General features: G+C 46.2%; 1 protein-coding gene across 5 annotated transcripts in view; it reads right to left on the bottom strand.

Moving 5' to 3' along the window:
• LOC119390813 (A-kinase anchor protein 1, mitochondrial) overlaps nucleotides 1-25431 on the bottom strand; it is a 115201-nt gene that overhangs the window by 9398 nt on the left and 80372 nt on the right. For all 5 annotated transcript variants that reach the window (XM_037658512.2, XM_037658513.2, XM_037658509.2 and 2 more), the window contains 5 exons: nucleotides 12998-13247; nucleotides 11033-11175; nucleotides 7592-7772; nucleotides 5271-5418; nucleotides 536-603 (listed from right to left, as the gene is read on the bottom strand). In XM_037658512.2, the coding sequence (XP_037514440.1) occupies nucleotides 536-603; nucleotides 5271-5418; nucleotides 7592-7772; nucleotides 11033-11175; nucleotides 12998-13247 (790 nt within the window). The remainder of the gene's footprint in view (nucleotides 1-535; nucleotides 604-5270; nucleotides 5419-7591; nucleotides 7773-11032; nucleotides 11176-12997; nucleotides 13248-25431) is intronic.

The following is a 25431-nucleotide window of genomic DNA, read 5'->3' as shown; positions in this document are numbered from 1 at the left end:
TGCTGATGAAACGGCATTTCTTTTTCTTCATTCGGCCTGCATGCGAGGTAAGTTTTTTTCCCCCCCCTTACTACTCTTGTGGGTTGGCCTGCAGTCGAAGGCCGCCTAGATTCGACTAGATTCGAGCTTGTCATAAGCCAAGCACGAGGAACACCTAAACGCTTTGTGCCCTTTCGAAGACTTTATTGTCTTTATACTAGCATTCCATTAGCTGCGCACCTTCGGAGCTCACAGTCGCTATCCATGATCGTGTCGACAGTGACCGCGGTTTCGTGCGCAGTGGTTGAGGCAAACAGTAACCACAGTTCCGACAGCGTGTACTTCCGAAGCTTCCAGCATGCTTCTTTTTGCCGTCGCTCAACGGTTTTGGTACCAAAGTTCGTATCACCCACCTCACGTGGAAAAGTTTGCAAAACATCCAAACTATGGCCCATTGGACAAAGCAGAATTTCACGAATTTGTATCAGATCGAAATTCGTATCACCGAGATTCTACTGTAGTGGAGAAAAAACGCCAGTGCGGAGAAGTGGCCCACCTTCGGCAGGTTGCACGTTGGCGAGGTAGCACTCCGACGCCTGGAATGGCAGCATCATGAAGTCGCTCCTGCAAGAGAGAGAAAGAAAGAGTGTGCTGACGTCTGCAGAAAAGCGTCCAGGACAAGGTCAAATGGAAAGCAAGCAACCTATTTGAGACTGGCATTATTGCTATGTGTATGATGCCCGAGCCCAATTAGGTACCCGTAACCACCAAACAACAAATTCTAAGCAGTAAAACAAGACAAGCACAAAATGAAAGTGCAAATTTAGGACCCAAGGGTGCAAGCACTCGGTCCCTCTCCTTGTTGGATAAAGATGGGGCATTTCATAAGGCGACAGTGTGATTCGATGAGTAGCTGTAAATATTGTGCCAAAAGAAAAAAAAAGAATCTCCGTACATGACATTCTGTTACAGTGTACGAGCATCATTAATTTATAAATGTGTGCCTCAGTTGAAATAGACCATCTGACGAAAGCTGATGCATGTGCAGTGTCCTCTGTCCTGTGCGCTTCATCCTTGTAACTTTCCCCACTACGTGTGGGCAAGGTGAGGGCCATAGGCGATTGATAAGTCAGACTCAATGGTGACACCTTCGAGGCCTCAAAATAGGGGTTTCTAAAATGTGCAGTAAAAGCTTGTTTAACCCATATATGCCCAGTGTCCTACAAATAGGACGTTTCTTTGATGCGCTCTAACAATTTCTTTAGCTGATGACTAGCGCCACCTACAGCACATCAAGCAGGCCTCATTCTCAATGTGTGCAAGCCTAGACATTGCTTGCTTTTCATGCTGCCATGTGCCGACCGCTTTCTCCAGGCAAACGCGTGCTTTGTGTGAAAGAAGTCATGGAGAGAAAGAAGTGCAATGTTGGGGAGCACGTGAAATGTTTCAAGGGTTACCACACCAGCAAATATGCAATCTTGTACTTGTTTTATGAAAGAGCCGCAACTACCGTGGAACTTCGATTATACGTCCCCCGGTCCTGCGACGACCCGCGTTTTACGACGAATTGGCTTGGTCCCGGCAAAACCCCCATAGAAATAATGTATTAAAAACCTCAATTGTACGACGCAATTTTACGCCGGCCCCGCCTCGTACGACGCTTCGCTGGACTGTCCGAGAAAAAAAAAGACCTACGATGACGCGGGCTGGCACGCAAACACACTGCGGCCGGGCGAAAAAAGTCGGGAAACCGAGAAACCGAGTTCGTATCCGCGCTGCCACCACAGGGCCTCTTCAATTTTTCGACACGCGGTCGGCCATAGCTAGCCAGAGCCAACGTTGGCCGGAGCGCATTCGTTTTGTCGCATTGCACTGCGCACTTCCGCTGTCGCCTTTTTTTCTCTCTCTCTCTTCTTTTGGGTGGTTTTGTAGTGACCGTTGTAAGCAGATAACATGGCAGATAATTTCGAGCTCGCTTTCTAGTATGCGATGACTTTCACTAGATTTCGTGTCGTTATACCGGACGTGTTGAACGGCGATTGTTGAGCCAACGTTTGTGACAGCCGCGGGAACCGGAACTCGCCGCTGTCCAGCTACCAGAGGGCTTGGGGCGTTTTAGCCGCTCGCGATTGGTCGAAGCTTGCAAATCAAATAGGCCTACTGCCGTGCTGCCATTCAGCCATTCCTTCACGTGTTTGCCTCATCGGTTGGTTGTGCTGCGCCGCAGCTGCTGTGTCCACGTGCAAAATTTTCTGTGTTCGGACATTGGTGTGCGAGGAAGCTTTCGAATTCTTGGTTGCGAGTGCTGCGTCTCGCAATGTCGCGGAACCGAAAACCGCTGACGCTCGGAGAAAAGCTTCGCATAATCGAGGAGGCGGAGAAGCGGAACGGAGCAACAAAGGCCAGCATTGCCCACGACATGAACATTCCCGAGTCGTCGCTGAAAACGATCCTCGCGAAGAAGGACAGCATCATACTAAATGCGGCAAAGTTCGGCCTGAACAGGAAGGCCGCGAAAGATGGCAAATATGCTGCCATGGAGAAGGCCCTCGTTGAGTGGTTGCGTCAGGCCTGCAGTTCAGGAATTGCCGTGGATGGCACAATTTTGAAGGAGAAGGCTGAGACAGTTGCATTGCGCTGCGGCATTGACGACTTTAAAGCCTCCAATGGCTGGTTGGATCGCTTTAAAAAACACAGTGTAGTTGTGTACAGCCGCTGCTGTGGAGAGAGCGTGGCAGTCAGCTCGGACACTGTAGAAAAGTGGACTGCATTGCTGCCGGAATTGATACGGGAATACAAGCCGTCCGACGTGTTCAACGCGGACGAAACTGGATTATTTTATAATATGCAGCCAGAACAGACATTGGCATTCAAAGGAGAGAGCTGTCACGGGGGTAAGCGAAGCAAAGAGCGTCTTACTGTATTGCTTTGCGCTAATGAAGACGGCTCTGAAAAGCTTCCTGCCCTCGTGATCGGCAAGTTTGAGAAGCCGCGATGCTTCAAGAATTTGAAAAGGCTGCCGTGCCAGTACACGTTCAACCGGAAAGCCTGGATGACGGCTGCTATGTTTTCTACATATCTGCAGCAGCTGGACTCCAAAATGGGGGCTAAGAACAGAAAGATTCTTCTTCTGCTTGACAATGCGCCATGCCATCCATCAGATATGTTGCATTTGAGAAATGTGAAAGTTGTATTTCTGCCCCCCAATTGCACTAGCCAGCTGCAGCCACTTGACGCTGGCGTCATCAAGTGCATGAAACAGAAATATCGGAAGTTTCTGGTGCAGCGTCGGCTGGCGGACATGGAACGCAAGCAGTTGGATAAGAAGCTTTCTGTGCTTCATGCAATGCACTGCATTGCTATTGCATGGGACGCAGTCACGCCAGAAACCATCGCCAACTCCTTCAGGCACTGCGGCTTTAATAGAAGTGGTGCTCGTTCTACCAGTGAAGCTGCAGTGCCTGTTGACGATGAACCAGAGTTCGGCAGCCTGGAGCTGCCTGGATCTTTCGTGGACTATGTTGGTGCCGACGACAACGTTGCAGTGTGCAGTGAAGTGTCGCTGGATGACATTATCGAAAGTGTGCGTCCCGACACTGCGGGAACTTCCGACGAGGAAGAGATGGACGACGCTGCAGAGGCTAGCGCGTCCGTTCCGACTTATGCGGACGTGTTGTGCTACGTCGACCACATTCGGCGGTTTGCTTGCGCACGCGACGAGATCGGCGACTTGCTGCCAGATGTTGCAGCTATCGAAAGAAAGCTGATGCGTCGTGGCTGGGCAAACTCTCAGGAGAAAATCACAGATTTTTTTAAAAGGTGAGAAATAAAGGTTCGTTCACACCTCCGATAAAATGCGTGGTTGTCATTTTTTCAATTAATTTCATCTACGTTCCTCGGAGCAGCGTAGGTTTGTGCCGCAGACTTTCTTAGGCATTATGTGCCCGCTGTTGTGGGGCAACAATGACCGTCACTGCCTATATTCTCGGTTTTTCGATTATACGACGCCCGGATTATACGATGATTTTGCGCGGTCCCCTGAAAGTCGTACAATCGAAGTTCCACTGTATAGTCATACAGTCAAACCCCGCTACAACGAAATTGACGGTGCTCGGAAAAATGTTCGTTGAAGCGAACATTTCGTTGTAGTGAAATCGAAAAAAATATGCCTGACCTGAGCTAGTAGAACAGTGAAACTTTTATTTCCAATATTCAAGAAGTGTCTGCTGCTTCCTTTGCGTCCCCAGCAGCGTTACGACACGATTTTCATATATGCATAGCGACGCCACGTTGAAAAGCACGCAGAAACAACGGCTTCCGCGAACGAATCAAACAAGCACGGGCGCGCAACACGAACTGCACAGTTGCACCAACACGCTAACACTAGCTATTCGCCGACAGCGGCGACATGCAGGCATGCTATCGCGGAGCGATGACTTATGCCTTATTCTACGCTATTCTTATCCACCACTCGCGGCTGGCTGATCCCGTTGATAACGCGGACGAATTATTGCTCCGACCACCGGTCGCACTGGCCAAGCACGAAAAGCATTGGCATTGGAAAAGGCACCATTCCGCGACTGCACCCCAGGGCTGCTCGCGTCGATAACGTGGATGTGGCGGATGTACCGTTGCTCTGACCACTAACGAAGCGCGAAAAGCACGAAAAGTATTGGAAAGGCATCGGAAAAGCTATCGTTTCGCGATTGCACCCCAGTGTCGACTAGTGTCGACAACTGAGCTATGGCTTCGGATTGTCTGCGACTCAGAAACAACTCAAGCCAGTTGCGAAAGCAGGGCAGTCTGATCGCCGTCGCTATCAAGCAATGGCGGCCCCCATGCTCAATCAACAGCGGCGGTTTCTGGTGGTTCCAACACGCGATTCGGACTGAATTCGTATTTTTATGTTCTAAAATGCATCAAAATGTCCTGTGTTTATTGCACGGTAAATTAAATTTTTGAGCCCCGAATGGCATCGTCGAATTTCGTTGAAGCGGAACGGCAGCAGAAAAAGTGTTCGTTGTGGCGAGCATATTTATGCATTGACTACTATGGACTGTTGACGGGGAACCGAGAATTTTTCGTTGTACCGGAAATTTCGTTGAAGCGGAGTTCGTTGTAGCGGAGTTCGACTGTATTACGACTTGCTTCAGAATGCAGCCACAGCATGAGGCCCGCGCCCTCATAGGTAACTCTACTTTTTTAGCCCACGTCTGCTGCTGCCTAGGTAGAGTGGTGGGCATGTAAGAAGGGAGGAAATTATGCTACGTTGTCAAAATGTGGGAGCGTACCTGATCTGGCGCAGCAGCGACGTTGACAGGGTCATGTAGCCGCCGTAGTCGAGGAACTTGACATCGCACTCGTTGCTATCCTCCGAGGGCCCCACGACCAGTGCACGGTACCAGCCGCCCAACACATGGGCCGCACAGATGATGCCCGCTGCAAGGCAGGAAATGAGGTACACTTGTAATGCGAGAAAAATAGTGAAATTGGCTGCAGGAGCTTTGTCACTGGCCTGCTTCTCTGTGCAGGGGAAGGGGGAAGTGGAATAAAACTGGGAGAGAGTGGAGTTCAAACAACAATGCTAGTTTACAGCAGACTCTGTATGGTCATGGACAATTGAAATACTACGAATAAGTTAGGGGCAACTAATACATGTTGTTCTGTTCTTACTGCTATTACGCATCACCACGTCAGCAGCGTTTTGGCACGCAAGCTTATTAATCCGAGGACCAAAGCATGTTGGGCAACCACAAAATTGATGGTCCAAGGTAATGATCTCAAGTTAGTTATGTCTCGAAAGTGGCAATTCAACCTATCGATAACAAGCTATCGATGGTTTGAATTTAACGCTTTCGAGACATTCCGCACCATTCACGGACACACTGCGCCATCCGTCGTAATGGAGAACTACTATTGTTTTCTTCTATGTGTACTTTCTTTTTTTTCTCGGCAAGGTCTTCATTTCTGAAAGCGCTCCGAAGTTGTGCAACTGTCTAAGTGGAAAGCGAATGCAGCCGCTCGATGCGGCGTGCGCACACACTTTGAAAGCTTGCAGATATTGCCGTTCCACTGTGTTTGTGGCTGACTTTATCGTAGAGCTGTGCAAATAACAAAATTTTGGGTGCAAAGCGAATTCGAATATTGAAGTGTGAGTGTGAATTGAATCGAATATTTTTCGAAAACTTCGAAGCGAAATTGCAGAAAATAGTTAAGAGGATTCCTAAGCATATTCTTATGACATAGCAACATGAAAGTGTTTCTTTTTGCTAGGTTGATGAAGCACGGGTGGGGTGGTATTTCATAGTTGTCTTATCAAGAATGAGGCAATGTAGAGGCCGAATGGTATTTATGTACATGATTTGGTGCAACCAAACAGTTGCCGACAACACTTTACACGTGATAGGCAGAGATGCCATTTCCTCAGCCTCTCCTCCTCTTTCAACTTCTGTGGAGGCCCAACTGATGTGGCGGACAAGGGTCTGCTCCCTTCAAGTCCGGAGTTCCAAATCTACCTTGTAGACGTCGATATATAAGAACATCTGAAATTTTGGATGCTAAAAAGCTTCGGCATCCGATTTTTTGGACTTCCTGCCGGAATTTCAGGTTTAAAACAGCTTTAATTGAGCCCCCACCTCTGCCACATCTTTCATCTCCATGTTGGAACTAGCGTTTTCTTGAGTACATTGGCGACCGCAATGGAGCTTGAAAGGCAGCTTTGCCGCAATACCGGGGCGTGATGAGGTGAAGCATATTGAAAATCTGAAGGGGTCACTTTCAATCGGACGTTGACTGTATTTGTTTTTGGGAAGTTCGAATAGTTCAAATAGTAAAATTCCAGTGCGAATCGAATTTAATAGCAAACACTATTCGAAAAATATTCGAAATTTCAAATATTCGTACACCCCTACTTTATCGATTTAATGAGGTGCAGTGAGTCTGAGGATGCTGCTTCTTGGTAGGACTTTGAGAGCGACGACAATGCACATCAGCTTGGAAAATCAGTCAGCTTTGCTTTCTGCTTCGGTTTGCATTTCAGCACTAGCCTGCCAGGATGGAAACTTATGGAAACTGTAAGAAATGCAGGTGCGACTGGAAAACCTAGCAGAAAACAAGAGTTTACTGCAAGACGTGCAACGTTAGGCTGTGCTTTACATCGAGAAACTACTTCGCTGCATCACACGTTCTATTGTAGTGCTTACAGTAAGATTCTTGTTTGGAAAGTCCTGTTAAATGAAAAAGTTAAAATTTTTCAGAGATTGGACCTATTAGACGGCAGCACATTTTGTACATCTAATAATTTCTGTTATATTTTTTTCTTAGTAGACAGAAGCATGTCTTTACAAACTCTGCTCAATTTTGTCCCGCTATCTTGATTTTGGCAATTTCTATCGTTTGCATAACATACATCTCGTTAATGAAACTTGTACGCGTGAAAAGTTCATTCATTCTGCGTTTCGTTCATGTATTACATAAAATATTAGGTGCAGTAGTTCCTTCAGCAAAGAAGACCTAGTGCAACCTACAAAAAACACCCATTTTCCTCGCAATAAGTTTAACAGGATCAGGCGGTGTGTTACCACAGCTGCCAAGAGTCGAAGCGAGAAAGCACCTTCAACAGGATGGGGCAGAGGCGGAATGTCCAGGCCCTGGCCGTAGCACACTGCCATGCACTGGTCTAGCCGTTGTAGCGAGGGATATGTCGGGTGAGTCGGCTGCTGGAGGAAGAAGTGGCCCGCAGTCACCATGCTCGTGAGCACCACATCACAGGTCACAGCTTCGGGCAAGCGCAGCTGGAACAGAGAACACCCCCTGTCAAGTCACCGAGCCCAGTGGTGACCCCTTCAAAGAATACGTGGCCTGGCAATTCCTTCCTTGCGCTTTGTACTAATGTGCAGGGCCGTAGCCAGAAATTTTTTTCGAAGGGAGGGGGGGGAGGTTCAACCACACTTTATGTATGTTCGTGCGTGCGTTTGTATGTGCGCGTGTATATATATACGCAAGCAAAACTGAAAAATTTCGGGGGGGGGGGGGGTTGAACCCCCCCCCCCCCCCTGGCTACGGCCCTGCTAACGTGTACAGTCACGCTCAATATGACTCGCAACACGGGAGCGCTTGGCATCACGAGCTGTTGTGAGACAGCGCTCGTGTTTTCTCTGTCCTGCTGATGTGCCGCACTGCACGTTTACCCAAACGAGCTTCAAGACCACTGATGGCTTCCACTAGCCCTTATTTGCACAACTTAAACAGCCTTTCTTGTTTGGGTATGATCCCAAATAAGAAAATATCATTTACAGTAGACTCTCAATAATTCAAACTTGAGGGGACCTCAGGATTTTATTTGAATTATCAGAAGTTCTCATAAATATGACTCAGGGCAACACACGAACTAACACTGCGATGTTTATTGTTTCTCAGTGCCGCAGCAACATCATAGACTGCTCTGCATGATTGCCAGTAAAATTTTTATACATCAGCGATAATACTGGTTTTTGTTATTATACAAGGCATGCACGGGTGTGTAATTAAGGAACAAAATGTGTTGCGTCTCACGACAGTTGCTAGCCCCTTCTAATTCTTAGGACGCTTTCTCGCATGGCATACCGCAGAGGAAGTGATTTTAAGAAATGTTTGGCATGCGATAGATCAAGGCCAGACCGTACAGTTTTTTTTTTTTCATCGGTAAGCAGGAGATTATTGGTGCGCAAGGTTCGGCTGGTTTGGCCGTTTTGTAGGCAGGCAATCCGCTTTATTTGCACCTGTTAGTAAGAGAAAAACGTGAATGTTCAGCTAGAAGCAACAAAGGCAAGCAAAAAGTTTGAATTAACCAAATTTGTGCAGTGAGGCAGTTTGAATTAAGCAGCTTTAAAATAGATTGAAAACATAGTGGGCCAACCAAAAATTTAAGATTTGTTTGAATTAACCGAAAGTTTGAATTATCAGAGTGAATTATTGAGAGTCTACTGTTGTGAAAACCAGAGCAATTTGAAGCCATGCTCAATATTTCAGCTTGAGAGGCCCTGCGCTCTGGTCTAACAAGTCATACTGAGCGCGACTGTCCCTCCACTTACGATTTTTTTTTTTTTCACCTTCACCATGGTGCAGCCATCCCAACGTCTCTATCACGACACTACTCACCCTGGTGGTTAAGTTTAGCAGAACAAGGGGTCTGTGTTGATGAAGCCATCAAATGACTCCTATCGTTCAACCTTTCCAAATACCATCGGCCACACATTTTGAACGGTATCATGCAAGCAGGACAAACGCAAGACACGTGCATGCATAAAAAGGAGAGGTAACAGATGACAAGATTGGCAATGCTACAACAACATAAAATTTGGGATTTCTCGCCATTTTGAAGCACAGGGAAGAGTGTGGTTGACACCTATACGATATTGTAGAAAAAAAAAAAATAAAAACTGGCCGTCTGAACATCTCAAAGGCTTGGCACTCGGCCACATTGCACACAAGGCCAATGAATCTCCTATTTGATTGGTGCTATGAGCTTTGTCCTCTGCTTTTGTAGGTGACCCATTTCCTAATGTGCACATGAATGCACATTAGCAGCTGCATGGTGTTTTTCATTTTCTCAATGAATACTGCAAAGTTGACTAGTGACAACAAAAAAGAAGAAGAATAGGCGAGATGGTTCAGATGTCTGAACAAAACGTGCACTGCCATGAGCAGAGCCATTGAGGTTCACCATAAAAACCCATGTATAGCTCGAACCCACATATAGTCCGAGGTGTATTCGGGAATAGCAAACGTGAGAAAAAAGGTTTTCACCCGAACATAGCCCGAGGAAAACAGAAACTGAATACATTTATATACACACTCATTTATCGTCGTCCGACGCACTTTCCGAAACTCCCGTCAAAGATGTCCTCCCACGGCGCCTCATCTTCAGTGCCACCAAGGGCGTTTGCAATTGAGTACTTCTTGAAGGCACGACCAATGAGCGACTTGGGAATGCAGGCCCAAGCCTCGGTGATCCGTGTGCGCAGCATCGCTGGCGAGGCCCGTTTCAGCCATCCGGCGGGGGTCACTTTCGGCTCCCCGGATCTCATCCACTCAATATACAGGCGCTTGATGTGGTCCTCAAATGGTTTATAAAGGCACATATCAAGTGGATACAGCTCGGATGTCATCATCGGGTAAGATGACGACAAGCACGGCGCGGGAGTCCCACAGCAGTCTCTTCATAGAGGTGACCCCGAAACGCGTCGAGCATGAGTATCGATGGGAGCCCCAGTAGTGTCCCGCTGCTCCCGAAAGGAGTCTGTCAATTCCCATTCAATGTCAGAGAATGTTCCATTTTTCGGCCCCCGGAAACTTCTCAGGCCACTGCACACAAAGAGCGCTTCCTTCCGTTTCCCCCAACCGCAAATGCCTCGCTTGTTTACGCTGAACTGCCACCCGCAGCACAGTTGCTGATGGTTGCGGCAGCTGAGATCACCTTTCTTTTAAAGGCAGCTGAATACTAATGCTTTCATGGTCCTGACATGGCGTAAAGTCGTGGCCGTCGTGAAGTGCACCAAGCGGTGGCAATGTCTACTGTTGCCTGTAGGACCAAAGCTACCTAACGCAGAAGCCCGACGATGATGATAGCACATGCAATACCCAAACCAAAACTGTGAATTCTGGGTGAAAATTCTAGGGATCCGCAAATAGTATGGGCCAGAAATTTCCCATCATAAAATCGGGAAAAAGCCTCGGACTCCACGCAGGTTTTTACGGTGTTTCACCAAGGTGCAATAAAAGAATATCGGTTTCTCTGCGTCAGGGCATTGCTCTAGTGTTTTAGATAGAAATACAGTGAACCGTCGACATAAAGAACACATATATAATGAAATATCAGTTATAATGAAATAAATGAAAAATAGTCGGATATGACGATGTTATTTTCGTGTCAGATGTGACTTTGTTATAATGAGGTTATAGTGTATAGATGCGCATACACATCCTGCCCCCGGCAATCGTTTTCATAAATTATGCAAAAGGAACACATGCGAACAGCAACAGCTTGGAAATGGAGATGCGCACGGTAGAATACCTGTAATGTCTCTGGCAGCGTGATTGTGCCTGGGTAGTGCAGGGGCTGCACATTCACTTGGATCAATGTCAGGTTGGGGTAGACATGCAGGGGAAACTTCTTCCTGATGAGCTCCAGCGCTGTGCGTATCTCCTCTGTTGTGCCTGCATGGTGTGATTGACAGCGGGGGAGTCACCGAGTGAAACTTCCACTAGTGCCACCACTGGCATAAGCATTACGGGCAACCATGTCTGCACACTTTGGTAGTAGTAGTACACTTGAAACCCTTTATTAGACAGCAGAAGTTCCTTTATGAAACCAGGCAGCAGTTCCTGTCCCTTATATGTGGGCTCTCTCATAAGCATGGTATTGCATTCTCATTCTCTGATCAACCCTTATTTCGATGTAGGCACACTGTTGTCTCTTATACCCAAGTGTCTGATGTATGAGTGCTTCTCATAAAAGGGTTCAACTGCACAGTACAAATGCATCATAACGCGTCACGATAACGAACCCTGTAGCACAGTCTTACCCAAGTAGTGTAATGAAGCAGAATAGGCAAGAAATAATGCACGTGACAAACAAAATGATGCCCCACTGATATCCAAATACCAATGCCCCCTCTAGCAAGATGCCTGCCATGTTCGCCAAAAACCTGCTATTGATCGTCAGTGTTAACATGCTGACGGCTGCACAACCCGATACCATTTGGTGACAGCAAACTTACTGTACAAGCTACAAATCATAGGTACCAGAGAACTCACTGTCGATGCTTGCTTCTGGTCTTTCACATCTAATAGTCTGAATACCACCAGGCATGCAGTGAATAGAGTATGTCCCCTTCCTCAACATGCACCCTTGCTCGACACCTTAAAGGGACACTAAAGGCAAATAACAATTTATGTCAGAGTGAAAGTCCAATGTATGACACCTTCTAAAACGGCAATATTATCAACAGCAGTGCCCTACTTACCGAGAAATTAAACTAAATGTATCACATGATGAGCGCCACGAGTGGGACATTTTCGAAGTGATCCCGATGACGTATGGAAGTCGGCCTACAATAAATCACTAGTAATCAAACTAGCAGCAGTAAAACAAGAACCTTCCGAGCATCAAAAGACGTAATAAAATGCTGTTTGTTCGTTTCCGCTTGATTCATGAAAAAAAAAAACATCCGTGGCGTTGCCATGGGGAACGGCGCGCGTGGTTCAAAGGTTCCGTTTTCGCCGAACTTCTCGCCCGTCTCAGTGGTAGTTTCGGGATTGCGTACTGCCCGCGTGTGTTTTGCGCGCTTGTGAAAGTCGCTCCGACAGAAAGTTCGACAAAATGCCGCATGAGCTTCGTCGCCCGACACCGCACTGCTGGTTTCCTCGCTGCTTTCGGGCTCGGGAGAGTCGCTGCCGAGGCTGCTATCGTAGTACGCAACGACGTCGGCACTACGAGCCCTCAGCAGCATACCGCGTTCATCGGGGCTCAAGTCGCTGAATTGGAGCCCAGCGTCGCGAGCCAATGTCTCGTTGTCAAGTTCTCCGTTCACATCCATTGCGGCGATTGCGGCAAGCTTCGCTGGCTTCGATGGCCGTTGTTGCTACTGTGGGTCCCGCTACTTCCGCTCTGCTGCTACTAGTGTCGGCGGCCGCGCAGTAAAAGCGGGCAACTATGGGCACGGCAGCAGTGACGTATGAGAGTCGTATTTTCAGGCGGGAGATTTGAAGCGCGCTAACGCGATGCGGACCACTAAAAACGTGATTTTATTTCAAAATAAGCACTTCCTTGGCACAAAAGCAGCACTACGAGGTTTCTGGACCGCTATTTCAACAATCAACGTCGACTTAATATTTGCCTTTAGTGTCCCTTTAAAAATCCCATTAACCATTTGCGACTGTATTGAGCATATGTATAAACAAACAAGCTAAGAACGAAATTCGTGCACGCACATCACACACACGCACACATTTTTTCTTTCCCGACCCGGGTCCGCACCTTGAATGGAGCAAATCTTGAGCTTGGAGGAGAAGGGATGCTGCTGCACATATATGCGGGTGTTGGAACGCGTCTTGACGGCCGTCACGTTACGGCCACCCTGGCCGATAAACCGGCCGCACAGTTCTCGCGGCAGCTCGAACTCGTACGTGCGTGGCAGCTCCTCTTCGGGAGAGAGGTTCCCAGCACCACCAGCTGCCTCACTGCCGCCGTGGATATCACTGCCACCCTTGCCACTGTCACTGGAGCCCTGAGCAGAACGCAATAAGAGGCAAAATCAAAATTAATGCCTAGAGTGATATTTCATGTACGTCCAGTAAATTATGTATCTGTAGTCTTCAGCTTATAACTGGACACACCTTTATTATTTTTGAAGTACAAAAGAATATGAAACAACTGGTCGCAACACTAAACCAAATACAAATTGAATGCTTTTCAAAAAGACAACATATTTCAATACCGTGCATGAGAAACTGGCAAAAAGACGTAAAACCGAAACCGAAGCCCAACTGAGCAGTACTGTCATTGTGCGACGTATTAGGGGGCACAAACCAGAAGTCGTGCAAGATGTCAACCAGGCCAGTGTGGAGGTGGAGGACAAAGGTCGCAAAGAGCAGATGTATCTGGTTGAAAACGTTTTTTAGCAACGCTGTTTTACCGTACGAAAACTCTCTCTGTAATGCATACTGGGTCTGTGTATGATAAGCTGCATCTTGTGAGAATTGGCTAGTACTTAGCATGCATTAAATTTCATCGATCCTACCACCACAACGTTAAATGCTGCTATCCACAAACTTATTTACCCCATTCTTTCCCGCCGCTCCTCGCACCAATCCTCGCGTCCCTGCTCGCGGGAAAGGGAGCTTGCCCCTGCGAGGGAAACAACCCTCGCGGTGGGGAGGGAGACGGGAGGTGAATAAAACAGCCGACCAGAGAGAGAGACGGCCTCTCTTGCTCTGCGGACCTGCCAGGTACCACCTCACCGCCCCAAGACCCGCGAGCCGACCATCGATCATCGAGGGCGTAAGTGTTACCCTTTGTTCTACTAGAGCGCACTATCCCTCTACGTGACATTTACGCATTATTGCTAGCGTAGCAATAAAGTGTTGTTTGTTGTTCTAGCCTGTTGCCTTATTCGCCCGAACCCGTCGTAGCTGTGATGACTCGCGCTACGGGTAGGGGACGTTGACATGTGCACGGTACGACTATTTGCTGCTGGAACCGGAGCTAGGCTTCTGCACCAGCCGTGCATAGAATGGACCCCCTCAAGAGCTAGCGCTTTGCCCGATTTCATACCTGCCAACCTGGCGACATAGAAATTAGTAAAACTTTCATGCGGCGGGGGGAGGGGGGGGGTGTAGCCAACCCACTTTTTATTGCGATTGCAATTATATGGACAGTCTCGACGGGCTTTTGGCGTCGCCGTCATGTCCTTCCGGTATGAAGTCCAAATTGATAAGATTCCCCCGCGCATTGTATGTTCTACCGCGGGGTAAAAGCGCGCGAGCGGGGGCGACAAACGCGGCCGAAGCAGAGTTCAAACGAGCCGGCCCATTTCCGTCGATCGGAGGGTGCAAGCGATAACATCACCCCGCTCGGGAGGCCTGCCGTCGAAGCAGACAGGAAATGCGCCGCCCTTCTTTAAAAGACGCGGGGGGGGGGGGTGTCGCTCAAGGAGCAACTTTGAACTTTGAATCTAAGGGCGCGGTCGCGATCGCTGGCGCGCGCTATCTACGTGCTGCGCTCTCGTACGTGCTGTACCCTTCTACGTGCTGCGCTCTCAACGCGAAGTGACTATGCGAAGAGCATCGCTCCCTGGAGCGGCTGTATTCTCTTACAACAGCGTTTTGTAGTTACGCGAGATCGGATACAAAACAGTTAGCTGCCAGCCTCACTTCGTGTAACACTACAAGTTGTTGCTATCGCATTCATTGCGTCGCCCTTGCGGTGAAACTGTGGCTTTTTTTTTGTTTTCAAGTTCGGAGGGTTTTGCCTTTGGCGACAAGCTTAATCATGTTTTTACAACCATAAGTAAAATCGGTCAGAGAGTAATCAGCAAAAACTCAATTGGGCAACAATTTATTTTAGCAGTGACTTTGCTGTTGCGGACTTTGCCCGCTTCAGAAAGTTCTCCGTGTAGCTTTGCTCAAAGCAAGTTCCACTCTGGTGCCCTTTCACCATCAGCAGGCTCTCGAGAGTTTCTTCACAGACAAGATGAGCGAAACTCCGTTCGAGTTTTGTTGACAGTGCTGAATATTCACTGCTGAATATTCAGTGCTGATAGTGCTGAACAGACAGTGTTGACAGTGCTGAATGGTGGTATTCTCGGCGCCCAAAAAGGCTTGTGTAGGAAAGTCAACTCCCACAGTAGTGAAGGCCCGAGATGCAGAATGTGGCGTCAAAAAATTTGTAGAGTGCAAGGTAGGAGTTGTATACAGGATTCCTTTAACCTGCGGGGCATCTTACATTGGGCAGACGGGCAGGTGCCTGAACAAAAGGCTTCAGGAACACAAAAATTTGTGTAGTAGGGTTGCAATCCAAGGGAATCTCGCTCAGCACTGCTCTCATTGTAAATGTAACCCAAATTTCAGGGACACTTCCATTGTGGCGCACAGCAAGGACAAAAACAGAACAACTATCATTGAAGCTTACAGTATGATGTCGGGGAAGTTTGGCGCATGCGTTAGCTATGGCACTCACGGAAAGACAAGTGTCATGTTTAGCGACACAAATATAAGTGTAATCGGAGCATAAGTGACCTCAGTGATACAGACGTAAAGTTTGAATTAGATTTATGCACGTGTTTCACTGCATAGATAGCACCGATGCTTGGCTCATGCGTGGTTTGCCTACAGTGCCCTTTCTTTCGTATGTTACGTCTTTTATTCCTCTCCTTTTTGACCTTCTTGGTTCAATAAATTCAGTTGTTAGATGCGCTTCGTCTGTGTTGTCCATGTTTTTTCGTCCTCAACTTTGCAGCGCTAAAATTTTTCTACAGTACGTTCCAACTAGCCCCCACCCAAGCTCTTCTGAATATTCTCTCGCATTCCGCATTACTGTGGGGAATGAAGAGAATGCCCAGCATAACCAATAAAATTCTGTGGAACCTGAGCGATCCGTCAACACTTCGAACAGCTCCCAAACGTGCCCACTGCACGTCGCACCTGGGCTTAAACATAGCAGTCCTACTGCGTCGGACGCGGCAGCCGGTCATACGAAAAGCGACACGAACAATGTAGTCCTCACCGCCGACCCGCGAACAAAGCCCACTGCCACATGTTTGCGCTTTGCGTACACGCCAAGGCGGTATGGATTCGTAGCCACCCGCCGAGAAGACGACAGAAGTCGCTAAATGTTGAATAATAATAATATCTGGGGTTTAACGTCCCAAAACCACCATATGATTATGAGAGACGCGGTAGTGGAGGGCTCCGGAAATTTCGACCACCTGGGGTTCTTTAACGTGCACCTAAATCTAAGTACACGGGCCTCGAACATTTTCGCCTCCATCGAAAATGCAGCCGCCGTGGGCTAAATGTTGAAGCAGCTGCTGCTGATGATGATAACACAGCGCCGTTTTCGGGGCCTCCGCGACTAGCTACGGCAATGCGCAGTAGCTGATCATGAAGGCCACGCTGTTTTAATGAACTTTTAATTTTTTTATCGGAAATGATATGGTTTCCGTAAAATTTCAGCTAACATTCGTAAAATCGTAAGCGAGGTCGAAATTCGTACATTTTACGGAAAATTCGGAAGAGTTGGGAGGTATGCCGATTTCCATAGCCACGAACTTGAGCGGCCTGAAAAGGTGGTGCCTTCTGACAATGGAAATATAAACCACGCAAGCACATAACATAAACGAATGTATTCTGCTTCACTGCGCCTGCAAATTTTCGGCAGGGGCGGAATTACAGATATGCTGGATGCAAAAATGCATAGCGTACTCAGTGAATTTCAATGAGATCCATAGACCCCGAAAAATTGCCACAGTTAGCCTTCAATAACTTTCAAACAGAAGAATATCCGAACCATATGCACTGAAATAGGCACCTATACAACAGTGACTGTGGTATTCAATGAGCCGTCATGTCAGCAATGCCAAAATAAAAGTATCAACACTAAATGTTTCACAAAAGTGCTAGCATGCAACTGCAACACCAGTGGCACTGTGCCATCTGCGAAGGGTCAAGGTGGCATGTGTACATTTATTACATGTGTAATTTCATGTGTAATACACTAACACTCACTCTACAGCAATGTTTGTTGTCTACAAGCGTGACCAGGACCCGTACTCGCTCCGTAAGACTTCACCAGAAATCCTTCAATTATTCACTAGACGTGAGAAAGAAATGGCAACAGTTAGGCCAGTAAGTTTTCGAAATCTCTAGCAAGTTGAAACAACCGCTGGTGATGTCTACGGCAAAAATTCGAGCACACACATGCACAAATAAAGCAAGTGTGTGCAGCAGGTTTATTGGGCCAACTGAGCTGGCTGCGTGGAGAGTATCTAAATTTTAAGGTATGGTTGAGTGTCTAATTCTGCGACGACCTTGAGGAAAGCATGGCCCGCGAATTAAATGGTACAAAAACCCACGTGAGTGATGTGAGTGGTGAGTGGAGAGGGAATGGCTTGTGGCAATGCCATGATGGCATCAGAGGTTGCATAAATTTTTGACGTCACCGCATGATGACATGGCACTGCTTAGTCAAAGGTGGCCCGTTCCCAGAGGTAGAGCAACACCACATCAGGTGTTGAAAGCTAGAGTTGAGGGAGGTGACGATGATATTGACTGAGGATGTTGAGATAATTCAACTCTCGTCTCTCATGCCCTGGCCATTTATGTCTTGCAAGAAGTCCGGTTCCTGATTGTATAACTTAAAATGCGTTACCAAATGTGAAGCAAGCCTTCGCTATAAGTGTTACAAAGAGTGTAACATGCTGCAGATTTTTTTTTTTTTGAAACAGCACTAAAGCACGCTTACACACCTTCCTTACTGCTTGCTCAGCTTCACGCCGCTTTACTTCAAATATCATGCCAAATTTCTCACATTTCGTAGAAAAAGTTCATTAACACTGCAGGAAATGAAGGCAAAGCTTTAATTTAGATCCAGTACACTACTGCAATGCCAGATTTTTCTCCGATATCTGGGGCACATTTAAAGCAGGAAAACCTATGAAAACTTGCGAGGACAAATGAGTGGATTATTTATAATGCAGTGCAGCCGGGTTTTATAACACACAATTAACTACAATTGCTGTCAAACGTTCATGCTGTCGCAGTGAGGCTACATAAGAACTTTGGGGCAGTGTCCCTATATGTAAGAAAAGTGCGCATGTATTTAGATTGAGACACACATTACAGAATCCCGGGTGGCCAAGGTCAACATGGAGTCCCTCGTTGCAGCATGCATCATAGTCAGATTATGGTTTAGGCACCATATAAAACCTCGGAACGTTTTCTTGATTTTTTTTTCTGTTCATGTTCTTTTATGGCAGATTAAGACAATCCTCACTGTATTGGTGGCCACAATGCTTTTTTAGAAGTGCCAAATATGAATAGAGATGAATAAAAAAATAATTGTTAAAGGACCCCTGACAGCGAAATTTTTGTTGGTGACTTTTTTGCTGTAATTTGTAGCTTTGTGTCTGGTAATCTCTAAATTAAATCGTAAATGCTCTAGCGCATCGTACAACTAATTCTAGCGTAGTTAACTGTGACCATTTTAGCATCACTTCAAAACGACCGCCTAAAAACCACAAGAAACTGGCGCCCCACGCGGGAGAGCGTCAAAGACCACGTGCACTCAAGCTGTGGTGACGTTGACAGCGCGGTAGAGATTGAAAGTATGTGGGTGCCTCGGTATGGGTTAAACCTGTTAAGCGCGTGTCCCGCGAGAGCAGCCCCACAACAGAGCCAGAGGGGTGAGGAACAATAGGCCTCTATCTACGTCAATAGGGCCTCTATCTACGTCATACCAAGATGTCACAAGGTGCAGCCAACTCAAGTGAGCACTCAGGCTTACTTTAAAACCAAATTAAGATATCTTAAAGGCAACGTTCGTCACTAATAATCGGTCAGATGTGCCCCCGTATACAGGAAAGTAAAACAACACAAAGATCTCGAGGTTTCAATTTTGGTGTCAGGGGTCCTTTAACATAACATACAAAGGCTCAACTTCCCAGAACACCAAATCTGAGCTGATTCCGCCTGGCAATGCTTTAAACGAGTGAGAACCATGTGTAGTCATTTAATCTTAAATGTGTCGGATTGTTACTATCTCAGAACTTGAACATAGTGCTCCTAACTAATGAGGGTGAACACTGCCGAGGAAACAATGCTGGTCAGTCAGTTATGTCGGGTTTCATGGCGCAAAAGGAAACAATGCAACTGCATCCATTCATGAGGACAAGTTGTAAGCAGTCAGTGGAATACACGACAATTTACGGACTGCCGTAACATACAAAGGCCGTTGGCCTGTCAAGTCGTGCTGAGTACAAAATCAAACTGATGTAAAGGCGTTTATCTGCATTAGATTCAAGTCCCAATGTATAATAATAATAATAATAATAATAATAATAATAATAATAATAATGATAATGATGATGATAATATTATTAATAATAATAATAATAATAATAATAATAATGAATAATTTTTTACATTGACGATGGAGGGGACTGCAACTCTACAATGCAGGCAGCGATAGCGCACATATTAAAAAATACATGAGATTAAAAAATTTATGCATCTTCACATAAAACAGTACAGAAGTGAAAAGATTGCTCATGAAAACACATTTTCTTTAGCCCCCCCCCCCCTTTTCATTTGAATATGTCAGATTACAGAGGTGAAACAAGTGGAGTGTATCTGCTTCCAAGAATAAATCTGAAGTGTGAGAGTTACACGGCACTTTAAAAATTCCTTGAACAAATTTTTTTTTGGCAGTATATGCATTCTTTCAAGATTTGTATATGTTGTCATACCACATACCAATGAACAGTAACGTAATAAAGAAAGTAAAAGTGTGTTTTGTAAAGCAATAGCTTTATTTTGAAAGGTAGATAGCTCTGTGTCATGAGCCCAAAATTTTCATTCACAGGTGCAAAATGGTGGTATGGGCGCATTTTAGATGTTCCATCTTGCTGCGAAAAAGTATTACCAAGAGTAATTCAAACAGTTTTCCTCGGGCACAGAAGTGTTCAGGATATAAAAATTCCCCGCCACGGTGGTCTAGTGGCTATGCTGCTCGGCTGCTGCACCGCAGGTCGCAGGATCGAATCCCGGTCGCGGTGGCTGCATTTTCGATGGAGGCGAAAATGCTTGAGAAGCCCGTGTGCTTCGATTTAGGTGCGCGTTAAAGAACTCTAGGTGGTCAAAAATTTCCAGAGCCCTCCACTATGGCGTCTCCCATAATCATATCTTGGTTTTGGGACGTTAAACACCAACAATTATTATATAAAACTTCAACTCAAAAACCTCCTGCAAAAGAACCTAAGTGCCTTTTCTTTTAGCTTGCACTAGACATAAGAAGCCAAAATGTACAGAACAGGTTCCCATCAATCTTTCGGTGTTTTCGAGAATTGTCATGCCAGGTGCATATGAAAATAGATTATTCAGAATCCAATACGAAGAACTACATTGTCCCAGCTCATCCCTGGCATTTCAGGCAGACCGCAGTCGTAATTATCACTAACAAGGCTACTCTTCATAGCATTTACATCCCGCTGTTCCATTTAACATCCAAAGATGAACACAGGTTCACCTGTCAAATGGCAAACTACCGAGTATTTACGATTCATGTTGATGGCTTGAAATTCTCACGTGATAGGTACCTGCCCACAAAATGACACGTCTGTTGGGCCAACTGTTTCAAAGAGAAACAATGCTCTGTCTCGGTGGATACACGACACAATAGGTATCAAACAAATGGTTCCAGCAAATGCGTGAAGATCAAGGCAGGCAGAAGAGCAGAAATTAACCAGCCTCGGCTGTCTTACAATGTTAAAAATGCTTTATGTTTAATAACATTGCGTTTATATTTAAGGTACCCTCGCACAAAATGGCCACCGCTCTTCGTCTTCACATTTGGCCCGATATTGACCAGAAAAGTGTGAGCAATCTTAAAACAAGAACTTAAAGGGCCCCTTACCACCCCGTGTTCAAAGACGAGGGAACGCTTCCCTCCTTGCCTTCGCTACCTTTCCTACAGGCCATATCTCCCCTCGCCACTTATTTCTTAAAAGCATGTGTACCATGCCAGCACAAAGCGTTGAGCCTATCAAAATTTCGCGCTTGTAGGCTACACGATGTTATCTCAGTTTGAGCAATCAGAAACAAAGAAAATGAAGTCAAATCAGTTGATCGCGCACGAAAGTCATGCGAGGCAAGGAGGAACGGATGGGCGGCTGCATGGCAAAGCAGTGCAAGAGACCATTCACATGCGATATTTCGCGTATTGGACCAATCAAGAGTATGTACTAGTACATAGACGTCACGGGAATTGCTGTTCTGCGTCATGAAGTGTGCCAGAAAGGCGAGAAACGCCAGGAGAGAATATTGCATTCGTTCTTTGTATTTTCAAAGGCTAGTGAGGGGCCCTTTAAAGGACACAGACAGCAGATAACAACTTAGTGTGCCGATCGTGCCCCAGCTGTGTGATTGTAGCGAGCGTTGCGAGAAAAATTTGAAAGCTAGTGAGAAGGAGCCGCTGTCTAATTGCAAACGTTCATTAAAGGCTACCGTTCAAAGGGACAACCATCAGCCCTTTCGTGATTAGTGCAGACACAGCTGTATTTCTGGAATCTACCACTCAACAAAGTAAGAATAAACAGAATAAGAAAATCTTTAAAACATGGCCCTCATTTATCAGCCAATACTTCACCTTTCGTTTGTTTCAAAGCGAAACATCAGCTGCTTGTAAGGCACACCAAGATGCTACTTATAAATAACGCTGGTAAACAACCGTGGAACAGAAAACACAATTGGGCAATCATTTAGAGCGAAGGTGATGCTCTTTACAAGGGGGCGCTTAGCAACACACCTCTCAAGCTGACAACTGCCAACATTAACAGCTGTTCTCATCTGTCGCCTCGACAGGCTGGGAGGAACAAACGAAATAGGTTTCAAAAGGTTGTGCACGGAATTGACAGGTATCAAATGCGGGGGAAAGGGCACAAATTTTCGCACCTTTGAATGTAACAGAGAAAAGCAAGGAGTCTTTGATAAAACTGTAAATAAAAGAAAGCTTTTGTAGAAGTGCACGAAAGGGTACGAAATGTTGCGATACGAAGACAGCACATTCTCACCAGAAGAATGCAACGAAACGAGGCCAGAGACGACGAGAGCAAGTCCACCACTTCGCACGACTCCTCCATCTCCTTCAGAATCATGTCTTCAATGGCCGAGAGCCGACGGTCGCTCATCGCAAAGCCGAGGCACCGATCTGGGCAGACCACCTCCACGCAGCTGCTGCCCATTGCAACAATGCTGTCCACTATCCGCAACACCTGGCTTTGTTGCCGACCAAACAAAAGGAACAATGGCCTTCCAAAGCGCAGCACAGAGGAGAACAAGTCCACTGACTCAACACGTTTACAGACGTTAAGCACGTTAAACGGTCAAAGTTATGGGGCCTCTGCAAGGAAAACGAGCGTCCAATGGCAGATGACAGGAGACTGCCAGTGATCGGAGCAGCTGTGCTCTGCTGACGTGGCGAGCAGAAAGGAAGAAGGCTTTCAGCCGGCTTGGAATACCTCGCCCCTCGACTCTTTGCGAGCAAAGGAAAGGGTGAGGAGAAGGAGGAGGAGAAGGGGGGGGGGAAAGAACACGAGAAGGAGCCCTGAGAGTGTGAGCAGCTGTCTCCACAAAACAGCTGTTCCCACAGGCCACACACAAAATGGCAGGGCAGCGGCTCCGACAAGGAGACGATGACGAAGTGCTTCAGGCACTGTGAAACTCTGAGATCCGTATTTTTCCCCCCTGCCTGGTGCCGACCGTGCATGCACGTATGCGCAACGAGGTTGAGTGGACAGGTGCGAGATGTTAAGGAAAAAGAAGCAAGCAGTCTGGAGGGATGGCTACCAGCAGCTACCTACGATAGCTAAACTATGAAATGGAAGCGATCTGAACAGTGTGATGAAAGTAAGCAAAAGAAAAATGAGTGTGCCACTTAAAAAGCGGTTTTGCAAGACTTAGAGGCATGACACTAGCACTCGACAAAATTTAAAACATCACTCTGTGTTCTACAAATGTACACCTTGCAATGACACAAACACAACATTTTTGTCTGCGTTAGATGTTCTAAGTCTATATATGGCCAGTAAGTGCCCTTATCTGCTATGTTTGAGAGCAAGATTTTCCTCGGTAGGCAAAAAATTTAACTGCTATTTCCCAAACTTCTAAACAACTCTGATCATTTCAGATGGAGAGTCCCTGTCTTTTTTTTTTTTTCCTCACTACGAAAACACGGCGGCACAGGTCAGGTTCTTAGTCTTATTATTTTCTTCTAGCATTATTCTTGATTTACTGCACTCCGGCTAACTCTTGTAGCAGGCCACACATTTTTTTTCCTCAAATTCTTACTTTTTTAGAAATGCATGTATGTAGAAAATACCATACGTTCACGTCTTTCCTACTACGACTGCTCTGGAAAATTAAGCCTGGCCTGTGACGAATGATGCCACGTAACATAACCTACCATTGATTTTGCCCCACCACAAGATTTTTTGAAGATACTCGTCACGGACCGAACTAAAAAAAATGACGCGCAAAACCTAAGCAATTCAATCCCTTTTAGCGCGTACAAACTATAAACAAAGTCTACATTAACCCAACAACATAACAACACACGGAAGCTCCACATCCCGCAACCTTAATTACCCGTGCTTGACTACTGTGCCAGCTTGCGAGAACATGTCGCTAAATGCTGTTGCATGGAGCCACATGCGTGCTGCAGGTGTTTGGGAAAGCGAAGAGATGGAAAAGCAAAAATGTTCAGAAGCTACACAAAGGCAGGTGCTGCAGACACAAGAGCACACGAGAGGACACTGCAAAGGCTGGGTGTGCTCTAGAGTGTTTACAACATCACAAAATGAGTATGAGGTAACCCAGACCTTCGCAAAGCTCTCCCACTTCGTAATAAACGGAGATGAGTGCGGGGCAATAAACGAGAGAGAATAATGCGACAAGCCGCTGACGTAATGCATTTCTGTCGACAAGTCAGGGGACAAGCCAATGGCCTAAGCACTGTGTGCTAATTCTATCGCTGCAGCTGGAGTTGGCAGTTATTGATTGTTCTATTTGTAAGAAGCCTCTTCCAAGAGTTGAGAACGCTATGTGTGAAGTAGAGAGAATTAGAAGCTGTATCGAGGTACTGAGCTATGTAGTGAGGTAGTACAGCTGCTTTCAAATTAAAATGCATCGCTAAAGAATTGTTCTGCAATGCACAATTGTTGCAAACAAACTGAAGTGCACATGTGGAGCATCAAACCTTGCATGAATGTAGCATCTTCGAATTTCCAGTGTTCATGGACAATGACCCCACCTAACAAATACACATTTTTAATATGAGCATTTTTGCATAGGTCAAAGAAGAAAGATTGTGAAACAACTTTATTTAAAGTACAGCAAAAGTTCATTCAGGGAATGGTAAAAAAACTATTTTACTTGCGTTTCAGCCGCAGGCTGTTTTTGGTACCTTATATTCATAGCAGAAGGACACCAACTACACAAGCTAATAAGTTGATATTTTATGAGGAGTGCATTATATGTGTATTGAACATATAATGATCATTTTTTTCCCCTAGGTAGAAGTCCGAAGGAAACAAAGGACGCTGCAACTCCAAATTTTCCCCCGTGTTAAATGACAAAGCAAGACAGACTCTGTAACCATTACTGAACACCCAAAAAATAATATTTCTGGCTCATACTGCTTAAGCTGTCTAATAATAAACACAGGTTTTTTATTGGTTGACAAAGAATGTGTTTACCAACTGTATTCTGGCTGGCCTGGACAAAATAATAAATTTATTTTCGGTCAAAATTTGTCTGCGCAGACAATACATTCGGCGGTTACTCAGAACTGCAACCGCCTACAAGGCTAAGTGATATTGCCTGCAATACATTAGGTCTTGCTGCATTTATGCAAAAGTGTCAGTTTATGCCCTGCGTTCGCAGTGTATTGTGTCCATGTGAATGTTAAATCAGAAACTTGAATCCCACCAACACACAAGAGGGTTGGCCAAGATGGTTAAGTCGTATGGCACGGTACGTGCCCCCCTCTGCTCTGCAAAATGCTCTGGCTTGTTTTACAGACTGCTATGCGCCTGGAAATGCAATACTGTATTGCATTACTGTATCGCAGTAGTGTATTATACACTACTGTGGCAATCCTTTAAGTGGGACATGCAAGACGGACATAAACGGCAGGTGTTT

Source organism: Rhipicephalus sanguineus, chromosome 4 (assembly GCF_013339695.2).
Source record: "Rhipicephalus sanguineus isolate Rsan-2018 chromosome 4, BIME_Rsan_1.4, whole genome shotgun sequence".
Taxonomy (NCBI): Eukaryota; Metazoa; Arthropoda; class Arachnida; order Ixodida; family Ixodidae; genus Rhipicephalus; species Rhipicephalus sanguineus.
This window is presented reverse-complemented; position numbering and strand designations above follow the sequence as displayed.